This window comes from Musca vetustissima, unplaced genomic scaffold (assembly GCF_032173495.1).
Source record: "Musca vetustissima isolate MV318-11 ecotype Yass unplaced genomic scaffold, APGP_CSIRO_Mvet_v1 utg41504, whole genome shotgun sequence".
NCBI classification, from domain to species: Eukaryota; Metazoa; Arthropoda; class Insecta; order Diptera; family Muscidae; genus Musca; species Musca vetustissima.
The window spans coordinates 23,483-44,914 of NW_026885889.1; the positions used below are offsets into that span (position 1 = coordinate 23,483).

At 35.1% G+C, this 21,432-nt stretch overlaps 1 protein-coding gene across 1 annotated transcript; it reads right to left on the reverse strand.

Annotated features, from left to right (window-relative positions):
* Window positions 1-375: 375 nt before the first annotated feature.
* LOC133333190 (paired box protein Pax-6-like) lies at window positions 376-6,006 on the reverse strand (the record flags this gene model as incomplete). Its single annotated transcript, XM_061541520.1, has 4 exons — window positions 376-1,092; window positions 1,295-1,479; window positions 3,513-3,860; window positions 5,844-6,006. Coding segments are annotated over 4 exons (1,413 nt in total), but the record flags the coding sequence as incomplete, so codon positions are not given.
* Between the last annotated feature and the right edge of the window lie 15,426 nt (window positions 6,007-21,432).

Sequence of the window (21,432 nt, forward strand, 5' to 3'; positions counted from 1 at the left end):
GTACCGAATAACAGTAGGAAATATTAATAAAAAAGACTAAGTGAACAAATGGTTTGACTCAAGGCGTATGTGAAAGTTCGTAAAATGGAAACAATGGACAGAAGAAATGACATGCAAAATCATTCACACATTAAAAGGGATTCTTACCATCTGCCATAACGGCATAACTGTTAAATAAAAAGGCAATATATATGCTTTTCAATTATACTTCCATGATTGGATTTAATCAAATAAATAATTGCTAATACATATTAAATTAATTGCACTAAAACTCACAAGTATTATTATTGAATGTACAAATTAGATAGGATTCTACAAATATGGGTGTATGTTCAAAGACGGTTTGTTTGTTTGTCTGTCGGGGTATGAGGTGGCTTAGTGGCCAGTACCATTTTCAAGTATATCTCGTGCGGTTACTGCACAATTTTCGGATATCGTGGTTGGGGAGTGTACTGTTGACATTTTCAGGTCAATGGTTTGTGTAGTTGCCTTGGGAAGGGTCGTAGCTACCACAAATGTTTGGGGTTGTGATCGTTGGACTTGGAGGGGTTTGCCAGCATCCGGTGGGTTGGTGTGAAGGGTTTTAAAGGCACTGTGCTCACCTCCCATTAATAATGGAGCTGATGCTGTGGGTGATGGATGCAGTGCTGTCACTGTCGCTTGCTTGAGACATGGATTCGGAGATACGTCGGATATTTCTCTCGATGATGGTCTGTTGTGTTGTGTGCTGTTTGTATGGATGGTAGTGATGTTTGGCGTGGACATGGCTAAAGGTGGTGGACTCGGGAGCTTGACAATCGTATCGCTGTGCAGTGTGGACAGTGATCGCTGGTGGTACGCTGGATACAGTGAGACCAGTTGGCTGCTGACATTGTGACATATCGTGTTCGGGATATTGTCGCTTGGAGTGCCCGTCGAAAGAAGTAATGGTATCTTGTGGGGGAACTGCGTGTCCGCGGGGTTGTTGACAGGGGATGAGTGGTGCTGTGGCTGGCTGATAAAATTCCCCTGTGGCGATGTCGAGTCCCGTTTTCGCAGCAGATTCACACGTTGATGTCGTCGCCATTTGGCTCGTCTGTTGGAAAACCAAACCTAATTGATCAATATGAAGAAACCATTTGTTAGTCTATAAATGTGTCAATGTGACATTTATGGTGGTTATTGGAACAGGTATGCGTGTATGTAAATTTGGCATGTGTTCGTGAATACGTTTATTATGTGTGTGTATGTATTTGTAAATTTGTGTTACCCAAGTTGAATAATAAGTAGTTAGGGAAACTAAATGCATCCATACCTGAACTCTGGCTTCACTCAGTCCAGTTCGAGAGGCCAGTTTTTCTCGCGTGCTTACACATGGGTAATGTGATTTTTCAAATTCCTTTTCAAGTTCTTCTAATTGATCCTGATTGAAAGTGGTTCTGTTCCGACGAAATTTGGGCTGATCGCTGTCATCAGTATCGGTATCCTCACCCTCAATATCTAAATTACAACAAATGAAAGGGAAAAACTAATTATTTATAACTGCCATAGCAGTAACTGAAAAATTATGTTGACTACTAAATGGTTGGTGTATTAGGAAGATATCTTAAAATGAATGATTGTTTATGGTATTTGGACAAAATTCATCGGTCTGTGATATTTGGTACGTAGTTACCGATTTCGAATATTTGTATATAAATGACTGTGATTGTTGAGCAGTGCGTTCACACAAGTTACTCTCAATGGGAGGACGAGTGCAGGAGTTATAGTAACATGCCAAAGTAGCCCGGATAACCTGGGCCATTCCTCCGCGTACGTCCTTGACCGGATTAAATTGTCAATTTCATTGCATATATGGGAAATTACAAAATTCGTTTAAAATTCCCATGGTACAATTATAAATAGTAACAGAAAACCCAGCTGATTTGATTCCAACCATGGTACAAGAATACAAGGTAGGGCAGCTTGAGGTGAATAACAAAAAAGCAACTATGCACGTGTGGCCTCTTCTGCCAAAAATAAAATAAATATACGCAACAAGTGTTTGTGTTTATTTGACATTTTTTTTTTTTTCAAAACAAAACTAAATACGCGAAAAATGAATGAAAGGTTATGATTTCTTCCCAAAATCCAGTAGGGAATACCTTCAAATGTTTGTTTCATCCATAACCATGAAACTACTTCCAGACGAACGTGTTAAAAACTTTATTTTCATTTTAATTAAACTTGAATATATTTCAATTTATTTTGAATTTATTTGACATTGTATTCAAAACAATATGCACACATACACAAAATATGTATTTTGATTTGATGGAACAAGCCACCTTGAGAAAAAATTGTAATCAGTTGGTAGCTGTGCCCTACTTTGTAATAATTATACCATGATTCCAACGTAATGCTAGTGTCAATATGAATATGACAAATTATGTCTTTAAAAATCACCCAACAGAAAAATTGGGAACGCATACAATTGAAATTTGTCTTTATTAAATGAAAATACACAAAAGTAAACCCATTTTAAAAGAATTGGTTATGAACCGCGGATGTCGCGCCACAATCACTTTTGGATAAAATACCCATATTAGTTGCGTATCGATGTATTTTTTACCTATTTTCACACTGATTCGCGAATATGATAATACAAACATGAATGTATGTAAAATCAAATCGAAGAAAAACGCGATTATATACGCGAATAAGTTTTTGCAGTTTTTCCTACATTCAAGGCATCTATACCCGGCGTTTTATTGGGCGCAATTGAACATGGCTGGGATCATTAGAATCAGTAAAAAAACTAAAAACACGCGGGGTTCCACTGCATTTGAATTGACTTTCTTAAATTTAGACTCAAAAAATATGGTTTCCATTAAAATTTAAGCACCAAATTTTCGTCTTTGGAATCCAATTGCAAATAAGGTATGGTGAGCACATTCATGAGATATACACTAAACGAAGCAAAATCACGCGTTCTACAACCCAATAATCAGTTTAGCCCATAATCTGGTTGCGCGTCCTGATTATAGGAAAAATTAAAAAAAACACCGAAAATCCGGATTCAAAATGTCAGCATCCGTTTTGGGTGGATGTAGTGATTATATCGAAAAATCATACATTACAACCATATTTTCCATGGGCATTCTTCAACTTAGTCACTGATCACATGTGCGGGCGGCGCGTAGTTTAGCCACAAATCAGGAAAGAACACAAAAACACTTGTTGGATTCTACACTTTTTCATCCATTTTTATATTACCACCATCACAGCTTCCACTCAACTTATTATTTATTACCAATATTCTAAGATTTTGACAAGAACACTTCATTTTATAGAAATGAATTTAAATTATATGCAATATGTTCATATTTCGCGAGTTATAAGCTTCTAAACTTCAGTTTCAAGGAATTTAAAACATTTTTGTAATTTCCCATATATCAAAAAAAAAAAAAAAAAATCCTCACTAAATAGGGTTACCCAGTAAAAAGTTCTAATGTACAAAGTGACCTGACCATCAGGTCATAAATGAGGCATACCTATCATTCTGTTGGCTTCCGGAGATCCCAGAGTGTCATTGCCACTGGAAGCTGGAGACAATCGAGAAACACAATCATTACAATTGTTATTTTCCATTTCGGTGCTGTTAGATTCGACCGGTTTATCCAAAATGGTTGTAGCGTGATTAACGGAGGCTGGTTGCCATAGTTGGGGTGTTGGTGGTAAAGCTGTTGGCCATGTTGGAAAGCTTGCATATGGATGTTGGGGATTTATGTAGCCATAACTTGCAGCTCGTGCAAATTCTGCAGCTGCGCGTTCAGCAGCTCTGTTTCTTAAAATTCTATTTATAGAGGAAACTGAGGGTGCAGTGGCATTTGTGCAGACCCCTAAAAAAAAACAAAAAATAAAATAAAATCGTCTGAGTAAATTATAATTCAAATATTTTTATATAACAACTTAAATAACGCATTAAAAAGGTTGCGAATATATATGTATATAAATATATAGTGTTAAAATGTTTTAATGTGTTATGAATATGCATAGAATATGCAAAATGAAACGAAACTAGGCCCATGGTTCCTTTTGCGAATATCCATAGAATCAATTTCTGAGCTGATTTGCGCATGTCCGACCGTCCGGCCTACTTTTTTGGCCCAAGGACGAACCATATTTAAATTCAAGCAAATCGGTAATTTAGGGATTTTGGGTACATTTCCAACCGAACTGGGTGTTATTTGGTATTTTTGGTTATCATTGAATAACATTGAGCCAAGTTTCAGAGTAGCCACCATATAATATTCGTTATTTTTGGGAATTTGGACATGTTTTACCACCGAATTGGCTGTAATATGTTGTTTTGTATTCACATTTGCTGTCAAATCTTACTACCAAAAAATATCAATATTGATCTCCGTTTTAGTATAGCCCCATATAACGGTAGCCCACTATTAGATTTTTTGAGAATTTCAGTCATCTTTTTCTCACGTATTTTTCGGTATGTTCAAGGTCCTATCATAACATGAATTTTCTCCTATGAGCCCCCATTCATTTTTGATATTTTGATTGTCATCCTCACGGAGGGGAATAAAACATGGTTTTTAGTTGTTTTTTAATATTTTTGGTTTATTCCTTACGTGTTTGACGTTTTGCTGTCAATATTTGTTTAAAAAGTTTATATTACTTTTTACTGGCAATTTATATATGAACTGATCAAATTGTTCACTTCTGTATAAAATGGGATAATATATAAATATATATATATATATATATATCCATATCTAAACCGATTCCTCTCTAATTGGGCACATGTGTTTTCTGAGCGTTGTTAACATATATGTACTAACTTTCATATTATTATTTCTATTGTTTTATAGAATATTTTTTTAATATTGAAATGTTAACATTTTTTATTGCAAACTAAAATTAATGGGGACTTCTAGGAGAAAACTCAAAAATGCCCAAATTAGCGAATATTGGAGGCTATCGCTTGCATCTCAGACTCAAAATGTTTTCTAAATTTTGAAATTTTGCTTTTAATTCTGAAATCTTAATGTTGGTAATACTGTAATATTTGTTTGATTGATATAAAATTATTTGGATGTAACATCAAGGTTCACACATTTTTACAATTACATTAAACGACGAAAGCAATCGTTACATATGTCATTACCCTACACTACATTACTTTTGGACCAGTGGACTATCGATATTCTTGCATAGCTTATTGGCTTGAAGTTTTTACAAAATATCTCGTTAAGACTCCATTCGATCCGGATGTTCATAAATTAACCAATCAATAAATCTTCGAGTACACCATGTCTGCTCTGCCTACATGGCTGGTGGGATTAGCTGCGGTCACATGCACTCGTATTGATTACCACAGTCTACTCCACAGTACAGACAGTATAAGCTCCATCTACTGGAGAGACATGACACAGGCATGTCAGTTGATCTTCCTCTTGCTTTTAGGCATTCTTGGTTTTTCATAAGGGTACAATTTGGTGCGCATCAAAACGATGCCCACCCTGATCGAAGTGCTTCGGTTTAGTGATTTGCGTAATCAAGATTAGCGCCGCAATGAGTTAGGCTTGTCGTTAATTCGATTGCTGATTTCCTCCAATTGTGTCTGTGGCCGTTGTCGTTGTCGCTGTCATTGACATTGCCATTGTTGTAGTTAATGTGCTGATCGGTATTGCTGCTGTTGCATCGTCGTCGCTGGTTTGATAACTCCGCTCATAAGGCGAGTAGATGGCAAGAACGAACAAATGCCGGGGAGTCATTAAATTAGCATTTATTTGTATTGCCGTAGCCAATTCAGTGTGTACGAGTATGCACTTAAATAAGTAGTTAGTTATTAATGAGCCACTTACCTTCGGATATCAGTCGCTCCCGAATTTCCCACGCAAATATTGTAGGGTTCTCACGTTTGTATTGTTCGATTTTTGAGACAACCGCTGGTGTAGCTACCTTTGGCTTTGATCCTCCAATTAAACCAGGTGGTCTCAGGGTACCTGAAATGTCAATAACCAGTTGTTAGTGTTTTGAAATCTTAAATTGTTTGAGTGACATAAGCAAAACGCCAACCCGATGAACAAAATCTTAAATGGAACACATTTGCTGTAAACCAGATGCGATTGCATATCATGCATCAATTTTGCATACTTGAATAAAGTTATCTGTCCTTTAGATAACTTTATTTCTAATCCTTAATGTGCAGACACACACACACATATATATAGTTCAATAAAAGTGATTGGTTGCTTTTTAAGTATTACCAACAGTCAATTTATATACGTAGTGAAAGTATATATTAATTCATGTACCCACATGAAATTCTGTGTAGATATATGTCATGTCTCCTGATCCGAGATGGATATTTTCTTGAATAATACTGTCAATGGACGATTATTAGGAAGTAATATATTAATAAAGAAGATACGACACGTTATTATTGAAATTACATCTTTTATAATTTGAGAACTGTTGCAATTAGTTCAAATGTGTTCGGTATTGGCAGGTCTGAACCTTAGTATGTTTCAAATAATTGTGTTATCTTAACAAAATTGCGAGGTGTCAATCGGTGTTGTCGACTGATATATAGCCCTAAAGTATGGTTTGCGGAAGCCTACGGAATTTCGCACAGTTTTTTTATTAAGTTGTTATAAGGTATACGTTTTTATCAGAGTTGACCATCTGCGGCGAGATACAAAAGAGGTTACTCAAGCTGACCAAAGCTAATTCAAAAGTTACCATGTTAAAGGCTATATTTTTATACTATTTCTCCGCTTCCGATAACATTTTTTTCCAATTAATTGCAAATTTTATGTAATTCCCATTTGGCCTCAATAATTTATTTAATGGTATGCATAAAATATTCCATCCTTAACTTATAACTATTTCCTGAATATGTCATATTTTTTTTAAAAACCTCGTCACTAAAAAACGTAAATAACTTTTAGGTCCGCAAGTCTCCGCAGCTAATTTATTTACGCGCTGAAGAACACCATTTTCAAAACTCGAATAAAAAAGTATTAGGACGAAACCTTTTTTGTTCTACTCCACTAATTTAAAAATATAGCTTTAAAATTATATGAACCAAGTACTACTGTGTGGATAACTGTAAACAACATATTGTCTGTATTTATATAAAAACAACAATGAATCCTAGTTTTTAACATCCCTAGCAACCAAAATAAACACTTTTATGATAACCGATAATTTTAATATTCAAGATTTAAGCATCAGAAAAATGTACCCATTTTTCGAAAACAGGTGAAAAAAACTGTTTGTCAGCAATTATCAGATTTGAACACTTGTATAGACAAAACTATTTGACGTATCAATACCAAATTTCATATTTATTCTAAATGGAGTGTTTTCTATCAATTCTCATCAATAAATTTGTCCTCCGAGGATGTTGGTTTTGACAATTTTTGCCGCGGTCATGACACTGTGGGCTGTGTTTTGTTTTGGAATTGTCCTACACGCAGCACACTTGGTGGTTATTAGGTTTGCAAACGTTTGTTTGACTTGTTTCCTTATTGCAGGCATTGTTACCGAACTCTGAATTGGTGTTAGAAAATCCACATATGCATTTCCAAGTTGTTTTCATATAAATGTACCCTGCAAGCATTTGGAAGAGAGTTTCTCACTCCCTCGCCTAATAAGTCACTTCGGCGTCACTTCTTTTCGGATAAAAGTTACAAAACCTATTTACACTCTTTCAAAATTGTCTCTCATCTCAGTTAATGTAAGATTTACAAAATGATCTGTAGGTGTCGAAGAAAAATGTTTATAGTTGTTCAATAGCGTAATATTTATTTAATACGAAAAGTGTAACAAAAAAAAATAAACACTGAAAACATGAGTGGAGTGTCTGTACTTATCCAAACTTCTTGGTCTAAACTTTGCTAACTTAATATACCAATTTTGACATACTGCCATAAAAATATCTAGAAACAAATACAGTACTCCGATAAAACTGCTAAATACCAGTGATTGTGAAAATAATTTATCACAACATATGATTTCGAAAAAAATACTTCATGAATAATCGAATTATAAATTGATTTTATGATACTATATCAGTAGTGGCAGTTCAGCACGGAGGAAGGCAGCAAAAGAACATCAATTCGTACTTATCAACAAATTGGCATAGTAGTAAAAAATACCCATATAAAAGTTCAACAGGACTTGTGAGACGATTATCGTTGGATAAAACCTCGAGGACAGAGCGTGGACGAGCTGTGGTAGCAGGCCTATATGTCCGGAAACTATCAAGAAAGGTCTTTTATTTCTGTAAAGAATCGGAATATCAGATTGCCTTTCTCAAAATCTCATATTAATTGGAATTCGACTCAGTGGTGAAATATTATGCTCTCGGATGAATTAAAGGAAAACGCTATGGTTACCTTCGCTGAAGAAATTATACCGCTTGTTTGGGTGTTTCAGCTTGACAATAATCTCCAAACATACAGCAAAACATGTTAATTCAGTTTGCAATTTCAGTATTTTCAAAAAAGTTACAGGTCATTTATTCAGTTTGCAATTTCAGTTTCTTTAGTTTTGGCCACCAGTTTGTATATATATATAGGCCTATATGTCCGGACAGATATGTATACCGATATTTTATGTTTTCATTTAGAAACGGCCTGTATCATTCATATTTTTAAACTCATAAAAGAACCTATACCAATAATTAGCAATGACTTAAAATAACAAAAACAAAAATTTTATTTTTAACTTTAATAATCATACTTGATATTAGAAAGCAGTTGTGTTTAAACAATTTTGAAAATTTAATGGAGATCAGTGGGGAGATCTCAAACTATATATAGTTTATCCGTTTTAACCCTTGGTGAGCAATATGATTTTCAAAAATAAAACGAATTTTATAAAAAAAACATCGTTTTAATTGAGGGGACTGTTAAAATAATGTAAAGCTTGTCCAAATTATGTCATTGCTCTTTGCAAAACGACGTCATAGTCATTCGTGTTACCTCAACATTCCAAATCAATGTTACTGCCAACAGACACGTATATATGTACATATATGAAGGCAATAATGTGAATTTAAAGTCGCATTGTTCTTATGGTAATTATTAGATATAGCTTCGAGCTACTGTGACTTTAGGCAAATGAATGGAATGGAATGGTACACAAAAATGAATGAATAAACAATGGACAATAGTGTTTATTCACGTTTCAATAGATTTAGAGTGAATGAATGAATTTGTACCCGCTGAGAAATGTGAGAAACACTGGGGCCCACCTTGTGTTGTTCCGATTTGCTTCGCACATGCGGGAAGTAATCAGTAACTTGACTACTTTCCGTTAGAACTTATACTTATACGGAAATTCAGAAATAAATATTTTGAAGCTGAGGAATTAGGCAGGGCATAATTACAAAAGGTGGTCTCATGCAGACATATGATTCCAATTTTTCAATAATTTTAATTTTAACAACTGTACAAGTTCCGATACAGGCGTATGGACTTGTAGGGGTTCTAAATCTACAGAGTAGCTTTAGAGCCGAAAGTAATTGTTGCACAAAGACGAACAACAATAAATATTGTTACGAATATAACTTTAGATTTAAGTTAATTTAGATGAATTCCGTTAATTTAAGAATTTGAATTGTAACGTAAATTTCTACTACGCAGTTTATTCGAATAACGTCACAACAACAACTACTGCATAGATTTTTCTACATCCTTCCATTTCCTCTTTCATTTTCTATTTTGTTATTGACGTACAATTCTTGTTAAACGTCATCATTGATGATCGCTTAATTCCTCTTTCTTTGTTACTCCCTCGCCTGTATATGTGTTGTTGTTATTGTTCACTCAATGTAATTTTGTATGTGTTTGTTGCATTGGTAGATTGTTCGTAATCTAGGTGTTACCAGATCGTCTAGAAACTTCTGTAGCGACAGGCAAGGCTCATATAAATAGGGGAAAGGGCAAGGCAGTTAGTCAGTTGTGAATCAGATCGCGAATTGAAACCGTCAAGTAAAGTGCAAAGTAAAGTTGTGTCAATAACATCATTGTAATATTCGTAATCAGAAAGAACCCGCGTTTTATTTAGTACGAACTGTATTGGGAAATAAAACAACGTCTACACGGGATTAAGTAAAATCCAAGAACGTAATAATTGGTGTCGGAAGTGAGATTAAGATAATACTACGATGAAGTTTAAGGATCTACGAGTGGAAGACTTGAAGAAGGAGCTCAATAAATTGGAATTGTCCTGTACTGGCAACAAGGCTGAACTACAAAAACGTCGGTTGGATGAGTTCGAGCGCCGTGGTATGAACATCGATACATATGAGTTTGACAGTAAGGATGAAGTGGATTTATCGGAAATGGGCGAATCCAACGGTGGGAAAGTCTCGTCAGTAGCTGCCAGAGGTGACGATTTAAGAGAAATGCTGGCTAAAATATTTGAGGAAAATTCCAGAAGGAGCGAAGAGAATTTCAGAAAGTTAGAAGAAAACACGAGACGAATGTTCGAAGAAAATTCCAGAAAGTTAGATGAACTCAGGGCAGAATGTTTGACGAAAATTCGAGAATAATTAAGGAGAAACTCGAGAACATTACAGAAGTTATTGGAAGGAGAGTGGAAACCGTGGAGGTCCAAATTAAAGAGTTGGATAAGAAAATGCAGTCGGTTGACGAGAAGATTCTATCTGTGGATGAGAAATTTCTGGCCCACGACCACAGGTTTACGAATCTGGAGAAGAAAATGTCGGAGCTGGAAATCAAAGGTGGTCCGGTGGGAGTTCCTGATAACACACTAAAAATCAAACCTCCTGTATTCGACGGCTCTACGTCATTCAATGTTTTCAAGTTACAGTTCGAGACAGTGGCTTCTAGAAATTCGTGGAACGACAGCGACAAAGCGGTTGCACTACTTCTGGCATTGAAGGGCAGTGCTGCTGATGTTATACAGAGTATTCCTGTCGCTTCTAGGAACAACTATGAAGATGTTATTGCGGCACTGGAACGTAAGTACGGTGGCGAACATAAACAAAACATCTACCTTATGGAACTAAGGGGAAGAGTACAGAGGGCAAACGAGACGTTACAAGACTTTGCAGCGGAGGTGGAACGTTTGGTGCTAATGACGTATCCAGGAGAGAATCACCCATTGCTGGACCGTATGAAAATCGAAACCTTTGTGAATGGCATACGTGACCCTGAGATTAAATATGCAACATATGCGTCACCAAAAGCGTCATTTGCCGAAACCGTGTCGTTTGCCCTTGCCCAAGAGACGGCAAGAATAATTGTTAAGCCCCAGACGCACAAGATTCGCCAACTGGAGACCGAATGTTGCGAACCCAAATCTATCGTTAACTCGATCAAGGACTGCAACCCCCCGGCTACATTTGAAAGGCTGATGGAGCGTGTGTTAAAAGGGCTGCAGTGGAAGTCGTGCCTCATATACCTGGATGACATCATAGTCATGGGACGCAACATCGACGAACACATCAAGAACTTAATGGATGTTCTACAGCAGCTTTCGTCTTCAGGCCTCAAGCTGAACCCAAAGAAGTGCAGTCTCTTCCAACGAGAGGTGAAGTTCATGGGGCACCACGTGACGCCGGAGGGCATATCGACGGATAATGAGAAAATTCAAGCTGTCAGAGATTGGCCGCAGCCCCGAAATCTCCATGAGCTGCGAAGCTTTCTGGGTCTCTGCACCTACTACCGTCGATTTGTCCCAAATTTTGTCAACATCGCCGCCTGTCTACACCGCTTGACGCAAAAAGGCCAGAGGTTTCAGTGGGGCAACGACCAAGAAGATGCATTCAGTAAACACAAAGACATGCTATGCAGAGCCCCCATTTTGGCATACCCTATACCTGGCGGCAGGTTTGCTCTGGACACAGACGCAAGTGCGTGCGGCATCGGTGGCATCCTTTCCCCGGAAATCGACGGACAGGAAAAAGTCACCGGACATTGTCGAAACCTGAGAGGAATTACTGTGTGACGAGGAGAGAGCTGCTTGCTGTCCTTGAGAACGTTAAACAGTTCCACAAATACCTATATGGCCAGCATTTCCTGCTGAGGACCGACCACGCTGCTCTCCAATGGTTGCTGCAGTTTAAGAACCCGGAAGGTCAACTAGCCCGTTGGATCGAGAGGCTCCAGAGTTATGACTTCAGAATCGAGCACAGAAAAGGCGGAAAACACGGTAATGCTGATGCTCTGCAAGGTAGAATGCAGGCATTGCTCAAAGGCTGAGAGTAAACAGAACATCGTTGATTTCCGACCATTGCAGTTTGAGTCGGGTGAAGATTGGTCGACGGAACAACGAGGGGATCCCATTCTGGGCAAAATAATTTCGGCCATAGAAACGGGCAAGCGACCTAATCGCAAAGAAATTACCTCCGAAAGCCCTCTTTTAAAATCCTATTGGGTCCAATGGGACAGTCTACTTATAATAGATGGTTGCTTATATCGCAAATGGGAAAGTGAGGACGGTAAATCTCACCGGAACTTGATCGTCGTCCCAGACTCCAAAATAAGAGATGTCTTGTCGGAGTTTCACGATGGGCCAAGTGGAGGACATCTTGGCATAGCAAAGACGGCTGAAAAGGTAAAGCAAGGTGCATAAGAGCTAAAGGTCCAACACGGAAGAGTCGACGCTACATGCAGCAGTATAATTCAGGGGCCCTTTTTGAAAGAATCGCAATGGATGTAGCTGGACCGTTCCCAATAAGTGACTCTGGGAACCGGTATGTCTTAGTGGTCATGGATTACTTCAGCAAATGGCCAGAGGTTTATGCTATCCCAAATCAAGAAGCCAGGACAATTGTGGATGTGTTCAGCAAAAATTGGATTTGTCGCTATGGTGTTCCATCGGATGTTCATTCCGATCAAGGTTGGAATTTTGAATCAGCGATCTTCAAGGAAATGTGTGACTCCTACGGAATCAAGAAAACCAGAACGACGCCCCTACATCCACAATCAGATGGCATGGTGGAAAGATTCAATCGCACCCTGGAAGAACATCTACGGAAAGTGGTGGACAGTGGCCAACGAGACTGTGATGAGCATATTCCAAAGTTTTTACTGGCTTATAGATCGGCCATTCATGATTCCACATCCAGGTCCCCAGCCAAAGTTCTGTTCGGAAATGAATTAAAACTACCTGGCGATTTGATATTCGGTGCTACCCCAAACGACGATGTGAACCAAGATGAAGACAGTCAAAACTCTTCCAGTAAAGTCCATGATGCAGTTCGCCATCGAATAAAAATGGTTAGCAACCGCATGAAGACAAGGTACGATCGAGCGGCAAATACCGATGGGTTTCAAGAAGGGCAACTGGTACTATTGTTCAATCCACAACGGAAAAAAGGACTATGCCCCAAATTGCAAACACACTGGGAAGGCCCCTACAAGATTGTCACGAAAATAAATGACGTCGTTTATCGCATCCAGAGGAGCGACAGTCCCAGGTCGAAGATTAAAGTTGTACATTTGGAGCGGCGGAACGGGAACTGTGCCTATTCGGGACGAACAGGCTTAAGCGGGGAGCAATGTTACGAATATAACTTTAGATTTAAGTTAATTTAGATGAATTCCGTTAATTTAAGAATTTGAATTGTAACGTAAATTTCTACTACGCAGTTTATTCGAATAACTTCACAACAACAACTACTGCATAGATTTTTCTACATCCTTCCATTTCCTCTTTCATTTTCTATTTTTTTATTGACGTACAATTCTTGTTAAACGTCATCATTGATGATCGCTTAATTCCTCTTTCTTTGTTATTCCCTCGCCTGTATATGTGTTGTTGTTATTGTTCACTCAATGTAAGTTTGTATGTGTTTGTTGCATTGGTAGATTGTTCGTAATCTAGGTGTTACCAGATCGTCTAGAAACCTCTGTAGCGACAGGCAAGGCTCATATAAATAGGGGAAAGGGCAAGGCAGTTAGTCAGTTGTGAATCAGATCGCGAATTGAAACCGTCAAGTAAAGTAAAGTGCAAAGTAAAGTTGTGTCAATAAAATCATTGTAATATCCGTAATCAGAAAGAACCGGCGTTTTATTTAGTGCGAACTGTATTGAGAAATAAAACAACGTCTACACGGGATTAAGTAAAATCCAAGAACGTAACAATATGAATATTAGACAACACAACAAGTATACGGGCGATACTTACGTGTTGCTTATTAGGAACTGGTGGTGGTTGGTTAAAATAAGACACTTGCTTAATTTAGAAGACGCTGGAGGTCTTAATTGATGTTTTATTTGCGAAGTATTTCAGCTTTCTTTTCTTCTTCCTTAGCAATCGTTCTTCTCTGATGACGATAAGTAATTGTTGAGGTACAAATAATGGAACCTCAACAACAATATTCAGCTTTCAAAATTTAAATGAAAATATCCTTCTTCGAAATGTTTTATATTTTGAAGTTCTCAGCCTCTACAATCTATAAAGATAAGTTGTAGCATCTGTAGATATAGCTTAAGAACAATGTGGGTCAAAACATGTAGATATATATTACATTGCGTTTCATTGACCGCAAGTCCGGATTAAAAAATAAGTATGTCGGTACATAGCACGTATATTTATATGCAATTATGAACAGAATTGTCCATCTTAAAATATTTAAAATCTTTAGAGAATATATATTTTTAAGTTTTTTAAAAAATATACCCATCGTCTTGCATAAAATGTTACAGAATTTATTTTTCAAATAATTTGGAATGGAGTAGAAGCCATGGCATAATTACAGAAGGTAGTGTTGATTTGAGAATTTTATGATGGCAACTCTTTTCAATTTGGATCTCATCTATCAATTTTAAATTATATGAAATTTTATGTATGTCGATTGGCATATTTTTAATAAATTAAATAAAATATATTTTCTAAAACTGAATATTGCTCTCAAGATTTAACCATGATTGTTACAATTTATATTTAAGTTTTAGAGGCAGGGAACTTCAACATATTTATAAATATAATTGATTTAGAAATTTTTGCCACATAAGATATGATATGCGTACATTTCGAAGGAAGATATTTTCATTTGAATTTTGAAAGCTTAATACTGTAAAAGGCAAATTTATGAAAAAATTGGAAACGTATGACTGCATGTGACTACCTTGTATAATTATGCCATGAGTAAAAACATGTACATATTAAAAAATGCAATGGCGCTTCTTAAAAGCTAGGAAAGGGATTAACGTCTGTCCGAGCTGCATTCATTTAGCATTTTTACGATTTATATATGTGTATATATATATATATATATCATCTGATTTTATAGTGAAACCGCACAAAGGCCGCATTTTTTATCTGATCACTTTATAATTTGATCCTGAATCAAATGATTCTAAATTAATCATTTTCCAAAACATTTTATACTGATCGGTTCATATACAAATACACATCTACAGCGTCAGCAAAAAGTTATAGCAATTTAGCATAAAAAATAAAAACTCAACATGGTACTTTGCAGAAATACTGTTACCAGAAAATAAAATACAAACCTTAGTATCTATTTAAATTTGGTTTAAAGGAACCCCCCATTCTCGATTTTAATTTTTCAAGATTTTCAATGGGCTGGTAAATCAATACCAATGCTTGTTTAAGTTTGTAACTTTGCACATATATATTTGAAGATTTAAAAGAGAGGAAAAATTATTTACAAAAAAATTGTGTAATTGTTTTGTGTTTTTTTTTTTTTTGTAATTAAAGAGAAGTCCTTATTTTTAATGGCGGGCATGATAACTCCTCACTGGAACATCGGAATCCGAAAATTCCAACGGTGTTAGAAAAAGTACATGTCTGGCTCTCGTATGAACAAGGATTATTGACTTCGCTTTAAAATTAACAAAATGGCGGACCTTTGAAAAAATATTTTTGCAAAATCGCCGATTTTTGACCAAAAACCAATTTAAAAAGTAAGGAAGATCTTCACCGATTGGCTTTATCCAAGTTACGATAGCTATACACTAACAGAGAAACGTGTAAAAATTTGGAATCGATTGGGTTATTAGTTTTTGAGTTATCGTGCCCGATTGTTCCCACGCCATTCTTAATTTATCATCATGTGCATATTTTTATTTTATAAATAATATTCTTTTATATAGAAAAACATGAATACACCTGACTCTCACTATCAAATTATATTTCACTTCAAAAAAGTGAAAAGTGTGTTACAGAACAGCTCGATGTGTTTTCGATACACTTCTGAAGTGAATGCCAGATATAAAATATTTGTTATAGATTTATAATACAGCAACCACAAGGGATTTTTGTACGATTAACTAAATTCCATCGATCATTCAATATCACAGAAATTACTAAAAAAAGACTGGAATCATTGACCTGCGTGATTGAAAAAGGATATCTCTATTAAATTTGTCCCAGATAGTTTTGTGAGTGCGTTAGTCAAAAAAGTCGTAAAGGTGAATGCATACGATATTTATGGTCGGCTGTTCAATGAAGTGGAATCTTGTGTGCCATCTAATAGTAATGAAGATATATCAAAGGTAGATATTGTTAAAAGTTTTGAAATGAAATTAAATATGGCAAGTGTGTTATGTTGCAAAGCCTATACAAAAAAATCTTATTTAAAAACTTAAATAAGTAAATAATAAACAAAATGAAAAATAATTAAAGTAAGTTAAAAAATAAGTGCAATATATATTGAAAAGAAATTATAATTTTTATTTTGTCAATAGATCAGTAAAAAACGCTCTTGAAAATGTTGGAAAAAAGCCAACGAAACGTCGAGCAAAATATGAAATAAAACCCAGTTTTTATTTTCATCAAACACCTGACCAAAAAAGCCCAACAACAAATGATTAATAAAAAAACTTAAATGTTTATTATGTTTTTATAATAGTAATTAATCAATTAATAAATATTCCACACATTTTTTATAACATCGGAGATTTTAGCTAAAAATTCATTTATAGTATTTAGCTAAAAATTCATTCATAATATAGTTGGTCACAGAATTGTATCAAACACTCAAAGCATGGAATAGTCCCATTATATGGGACTATTCGGAAGCATGGGCGAATATGGTTAGAAACGTTTGATCATTTAGTAGGATAATCCAAAATATAAAATTACAGCCAAATAATGCTCAATTAATATTAAGTTGGAAGCAATTATTTTGAAAATCGTGCCAAATAGCTTCAAAATACCAAGTATTGAATACAAGGTGTATTTAATATGGTGTATGCATGAATTACAACAGCTAATTATATATTATATATATTATATTACATGGTATAAGAATAGATGGTAACAGCAAGTGTTGGTGTACAACAAACGATACAACAACCACATGGAAATTTGTTGTTGTAAGTTTTGCTAGTGTCAACATCATCTGACAGAAAAATGTAAACAAACAAACAAATTATCAACAAATTATATTTATTTTGAAAATGAAGTATTTTCGAATACTCCAAATAAAATTTGAAAAACATGAATGAAAATCTATCAAATTTATATTTCTATCGCTTCCACATCTTTCCTATAATTGAGCCATTGCCATTTATATGTGTAACACATATGAAAATGCAGGGAATTGTGGGTTATTCCATGAAGAAAGATTTGCTTCCTCAAACTTTCCTAGCATTCAGATTGAGTAAATTGAATACGGGAGCACATTTAACAAAGAACAATTTCAAATCGTATGCGTTCCCAATTTTCCTGTTGGGTGATTTTTAAAAACATAATTTGTCAAATTCATATTGCTCTTACCTTTTATAATTGTACCATGATTATATTACAAAAACAACATTATTGTTACGTCTGGGTTTATGCATTCAACTTTTGTAAGCAACTCTGCTGAGTTCTTAGAAGTGAGAGATATAAAAGTGACAAGGAGGAAGAAATTCAAAAATTCAAAATCGCAGAGAGTAGCTGCAGAGTTGCTTAAAAAAGTTGCATGTATAACCCCATGGTACAATTATAAAAGGTAACAGCAAGTCCCAGCTGATTTGATTCCAACGTAATACTAGTGTCAATATGAATTTGACAAATTATGTTTTTAAAAATCACCCAACAGGAAAATTGGGAACGCATACAATTCGAAATTGTTCTTTATTAAATGTCCTCCCGTATTCATTTTACTCAATCTGCCTGTTGGGAAAGTTTGAGGAAGCAAATCGATCTTCATTGAATAACTCGCAATTCACTGCATTTTCATATGTGTTACACAAATCAGTGGCAATAGCTCAATTATAGGAAAGTTGTGGAAGCGATAGAAATATAAATTTGAAAGATTTTCATTCATGTTTTTCAAATTATATTTTGAGGATTCGAAAATATTTTATTTTCAAAATAAATATAATTTATTTGTTTGTTTACATTTTGCTGTCAAATGACGTTGACACTATTATAACTTACAAAAACAAATTTCCATGTGGTTGTTGTATCGTTTGCTGTACAACAACACTTGCTGTTACCTTCTATTATTATACCATGGTATAACCCCAGACAATAGAAAATAAATTGTCAATGCCTGAAATTGAATATTAGGGTTAGTCACAGAATTTTATCAGAAAATATATAAAAACATATTTTCACCACCAAATATCCCAGGTGTATTAGAAATGTATGTGAAAATGTATGTGGTATAAAAACAAATCTAGAATGTTGAACATTATACATCAAAAAATATTGCTAAAGCAAGACAACGTTTGGTTGGCAAGCTAGTAAAACTAGCTGGTCCTGCTATTTTTACTATATACATTAAAATTTATGATAGGTATCCAACATTTAATTTTAGGTACAACTTTCTTGTACCTTATACATACGTATGTTAGGTTTTAAGATATGCCGTTTTTAGAGGGTGCATGCTAAATCTTTAAAGATTTAGCCAAACGTGTGTCTTACAACAAAACGAATGTAAAGAATAAAATGAATTCAGTCGAATACGTTCATAACGCATTTTTATTTATAGCGAATATATTTCCTAAGCTTCGCTCTGAATGCTAATCCATTTTGCAACGGTTTTGGTGCTAATATCTAAATTATGCTTTATTTTTTCGACATCAACTGTCGTATTGGCTGCACAAGTAACGGTTAATTAATCGATGAATATTGCAATTTGAGTATTGCATATATTTTTTCCTCCAAACCCACTGATATGTTATATTTTTGCAATTTCGCGATTTGAGGCTTCTTCTTTTAAATCTTGCAAGATATTTTGGTTTAACATTTCTGTTTTAACATTCGCCATTGATCTATCATATAATTTTGTCCCCTACTGTAGAGATTGGATATTTTTTGAAGAGGATTATTTTCTTTACCAGGAACATGATATGCCAAATTACAGCCTAATCGGTTGAAAAATACGCGTAAAATCCTCTAAATATTTTATCTGTTGCCTACACCAGGGTTTTGCCATGCCTTTCTTCTATCGTAAAATGGACAACGGCCAAAGGCATCTTTCTCTCCGAAATGCTAATGATTTATGTATTTGCACATACTCGTAAATGTAAATAATTAGTTCAAATCGCTTCTATGTCACCCGTATTTCTGTTTTATATTATGTCATGTGCATGTATCTCGATTTGCATATAGCTTGGAGCTTTGATCGCTTGTTTAATGTGCATATCTATGTGCATACACAAGTTTGTTTGTTCATAGCAGCAACTGATTAGCATTGCATTGTTCGCATTCGGACAATTGTATTTGGCATCCGGCAAGATGAAACAGCATTTCGCTGCTTGTCATTGCATTGGCGCAAGCGGTGTGCAAACAGAAGCGCTGTCACGTCATTTCACAGGAACCCAACAGCATTTGGAATATTTACATAATATTGGAGCAGAGAGCTCTTCGAAAAATGGTACAAAATAAAACGGCAAGACAATTGCTTTGTAGCCTAGAACTGGCAAAACTCTTCAGTTGTGTAAAGGAAAATTCGAAAACAAGTTTGATTGATTATATATTCTACTAAGTGATGGATCAGAACAAATGTCTAACGACTTTGTACGGTCAGTCACAATGTTTTTTTCCTTATTGATCTTCACACCAAAATTTTGAGGTACCATTGATATGAATTATATTGATGAGATCGGATATAGCATGATAATAGAAGATAGTTGCATTTGAATGGCAAGGATACAACTGTGCAATTTCTTGACTATTATAAAAGGTAAGATAAACTAGACAAATGCAAGGACATAGAATTTTCTGATAGTATGATACATTTGTGCCGATTTTCAATGTACAAAGTAATAAAAACATGAATGAAATCTTTTGAAATCAATCAAAACCCCTAAAAACCGGTAATATTCCATTGAAAGAGGATTTGCTGCTTCAAATGATTCTAATTCTAAAATTGAAATTAATTTTGTATTATTTCGAATATAATGCGTACCCAATCATCCTGTAATTAAAACAAGTAAAAAGTGTCAGTCGGTTTTGCCGACAGGTATATACCCTCAGCCTCATGATATAATAATAAAAGGTAACAGCAAGTGTTGTTGTACAAAAAACGATACAACAACCACATGGAAATTTGTTGTTGTAAGTTCTACTAGGGTCAACTCATTTGACAGAAAAATGTAAACAAACAAACAAATTATCATCAAATTATTTTTATTTTGAAAATGTAATATTTTCGAATCCTCAAAATAAAAATTGAAAAACATAAATGAAAATCTATCAAATTTATATTTCTATCGCTTCCACATCTTTCCTTTAATTGAGCCATTGCCATATACATATATGTGTAACACATATGACAATGCTGGGAATAGCGAGTAATTCCTTCAAGAAAGATTTGCTTCCTCAAACTTTCCCAGCAGGTAGGAATACGGGAGTACATTAATAAAGAACAATTTCAAATTGTATGCGTTCCCAATTTTCCTGTTGGGTGATTTTTAAAAACATAATTTGTCAAATTCATATTGACACTAGTATTACGTTGGAATCAAATCAGCTGGGATTTGCTGTTACCTTTTATAATTGTACCATGCCTCAGCCTATAGTTTTATTACATAAGGTACGTTTTTATCAAAGAGGTTTCGAATTTAATGTTGATCCAATCTGTTATTCAATTTGCTTCTATTTAATAAATTTTACAAGTTTATAGAGGGCCCCACACACTATACATCACACCGTCATGCCGATGAATCTTCAGTCAAACTCTTCAATCATTACTCCAAAAAAATTGAACTGGGAGTCGTAAATTCAATTTTTTTGTCACTATTTTATTATTTGTTGTTTACTGTCAACTTTGAAAATGAATTAAATTCATCAGATTTCAAAAAATTACACATAATATGATAAATGTTGTACGGCACGATGTATAGTGTATGGCGCCCTTAAAATATTGACCCTTTCTGAGGGAGGAGCCTAGATCAAGGCTTTGTAAAGATAATAGAATCGCCTAATATTGGATTTATAAATATAGAAAATATTGAAAATGTTTGGGGAAGATACCAAAAGCAGTGGACTAATGGGTTCCAT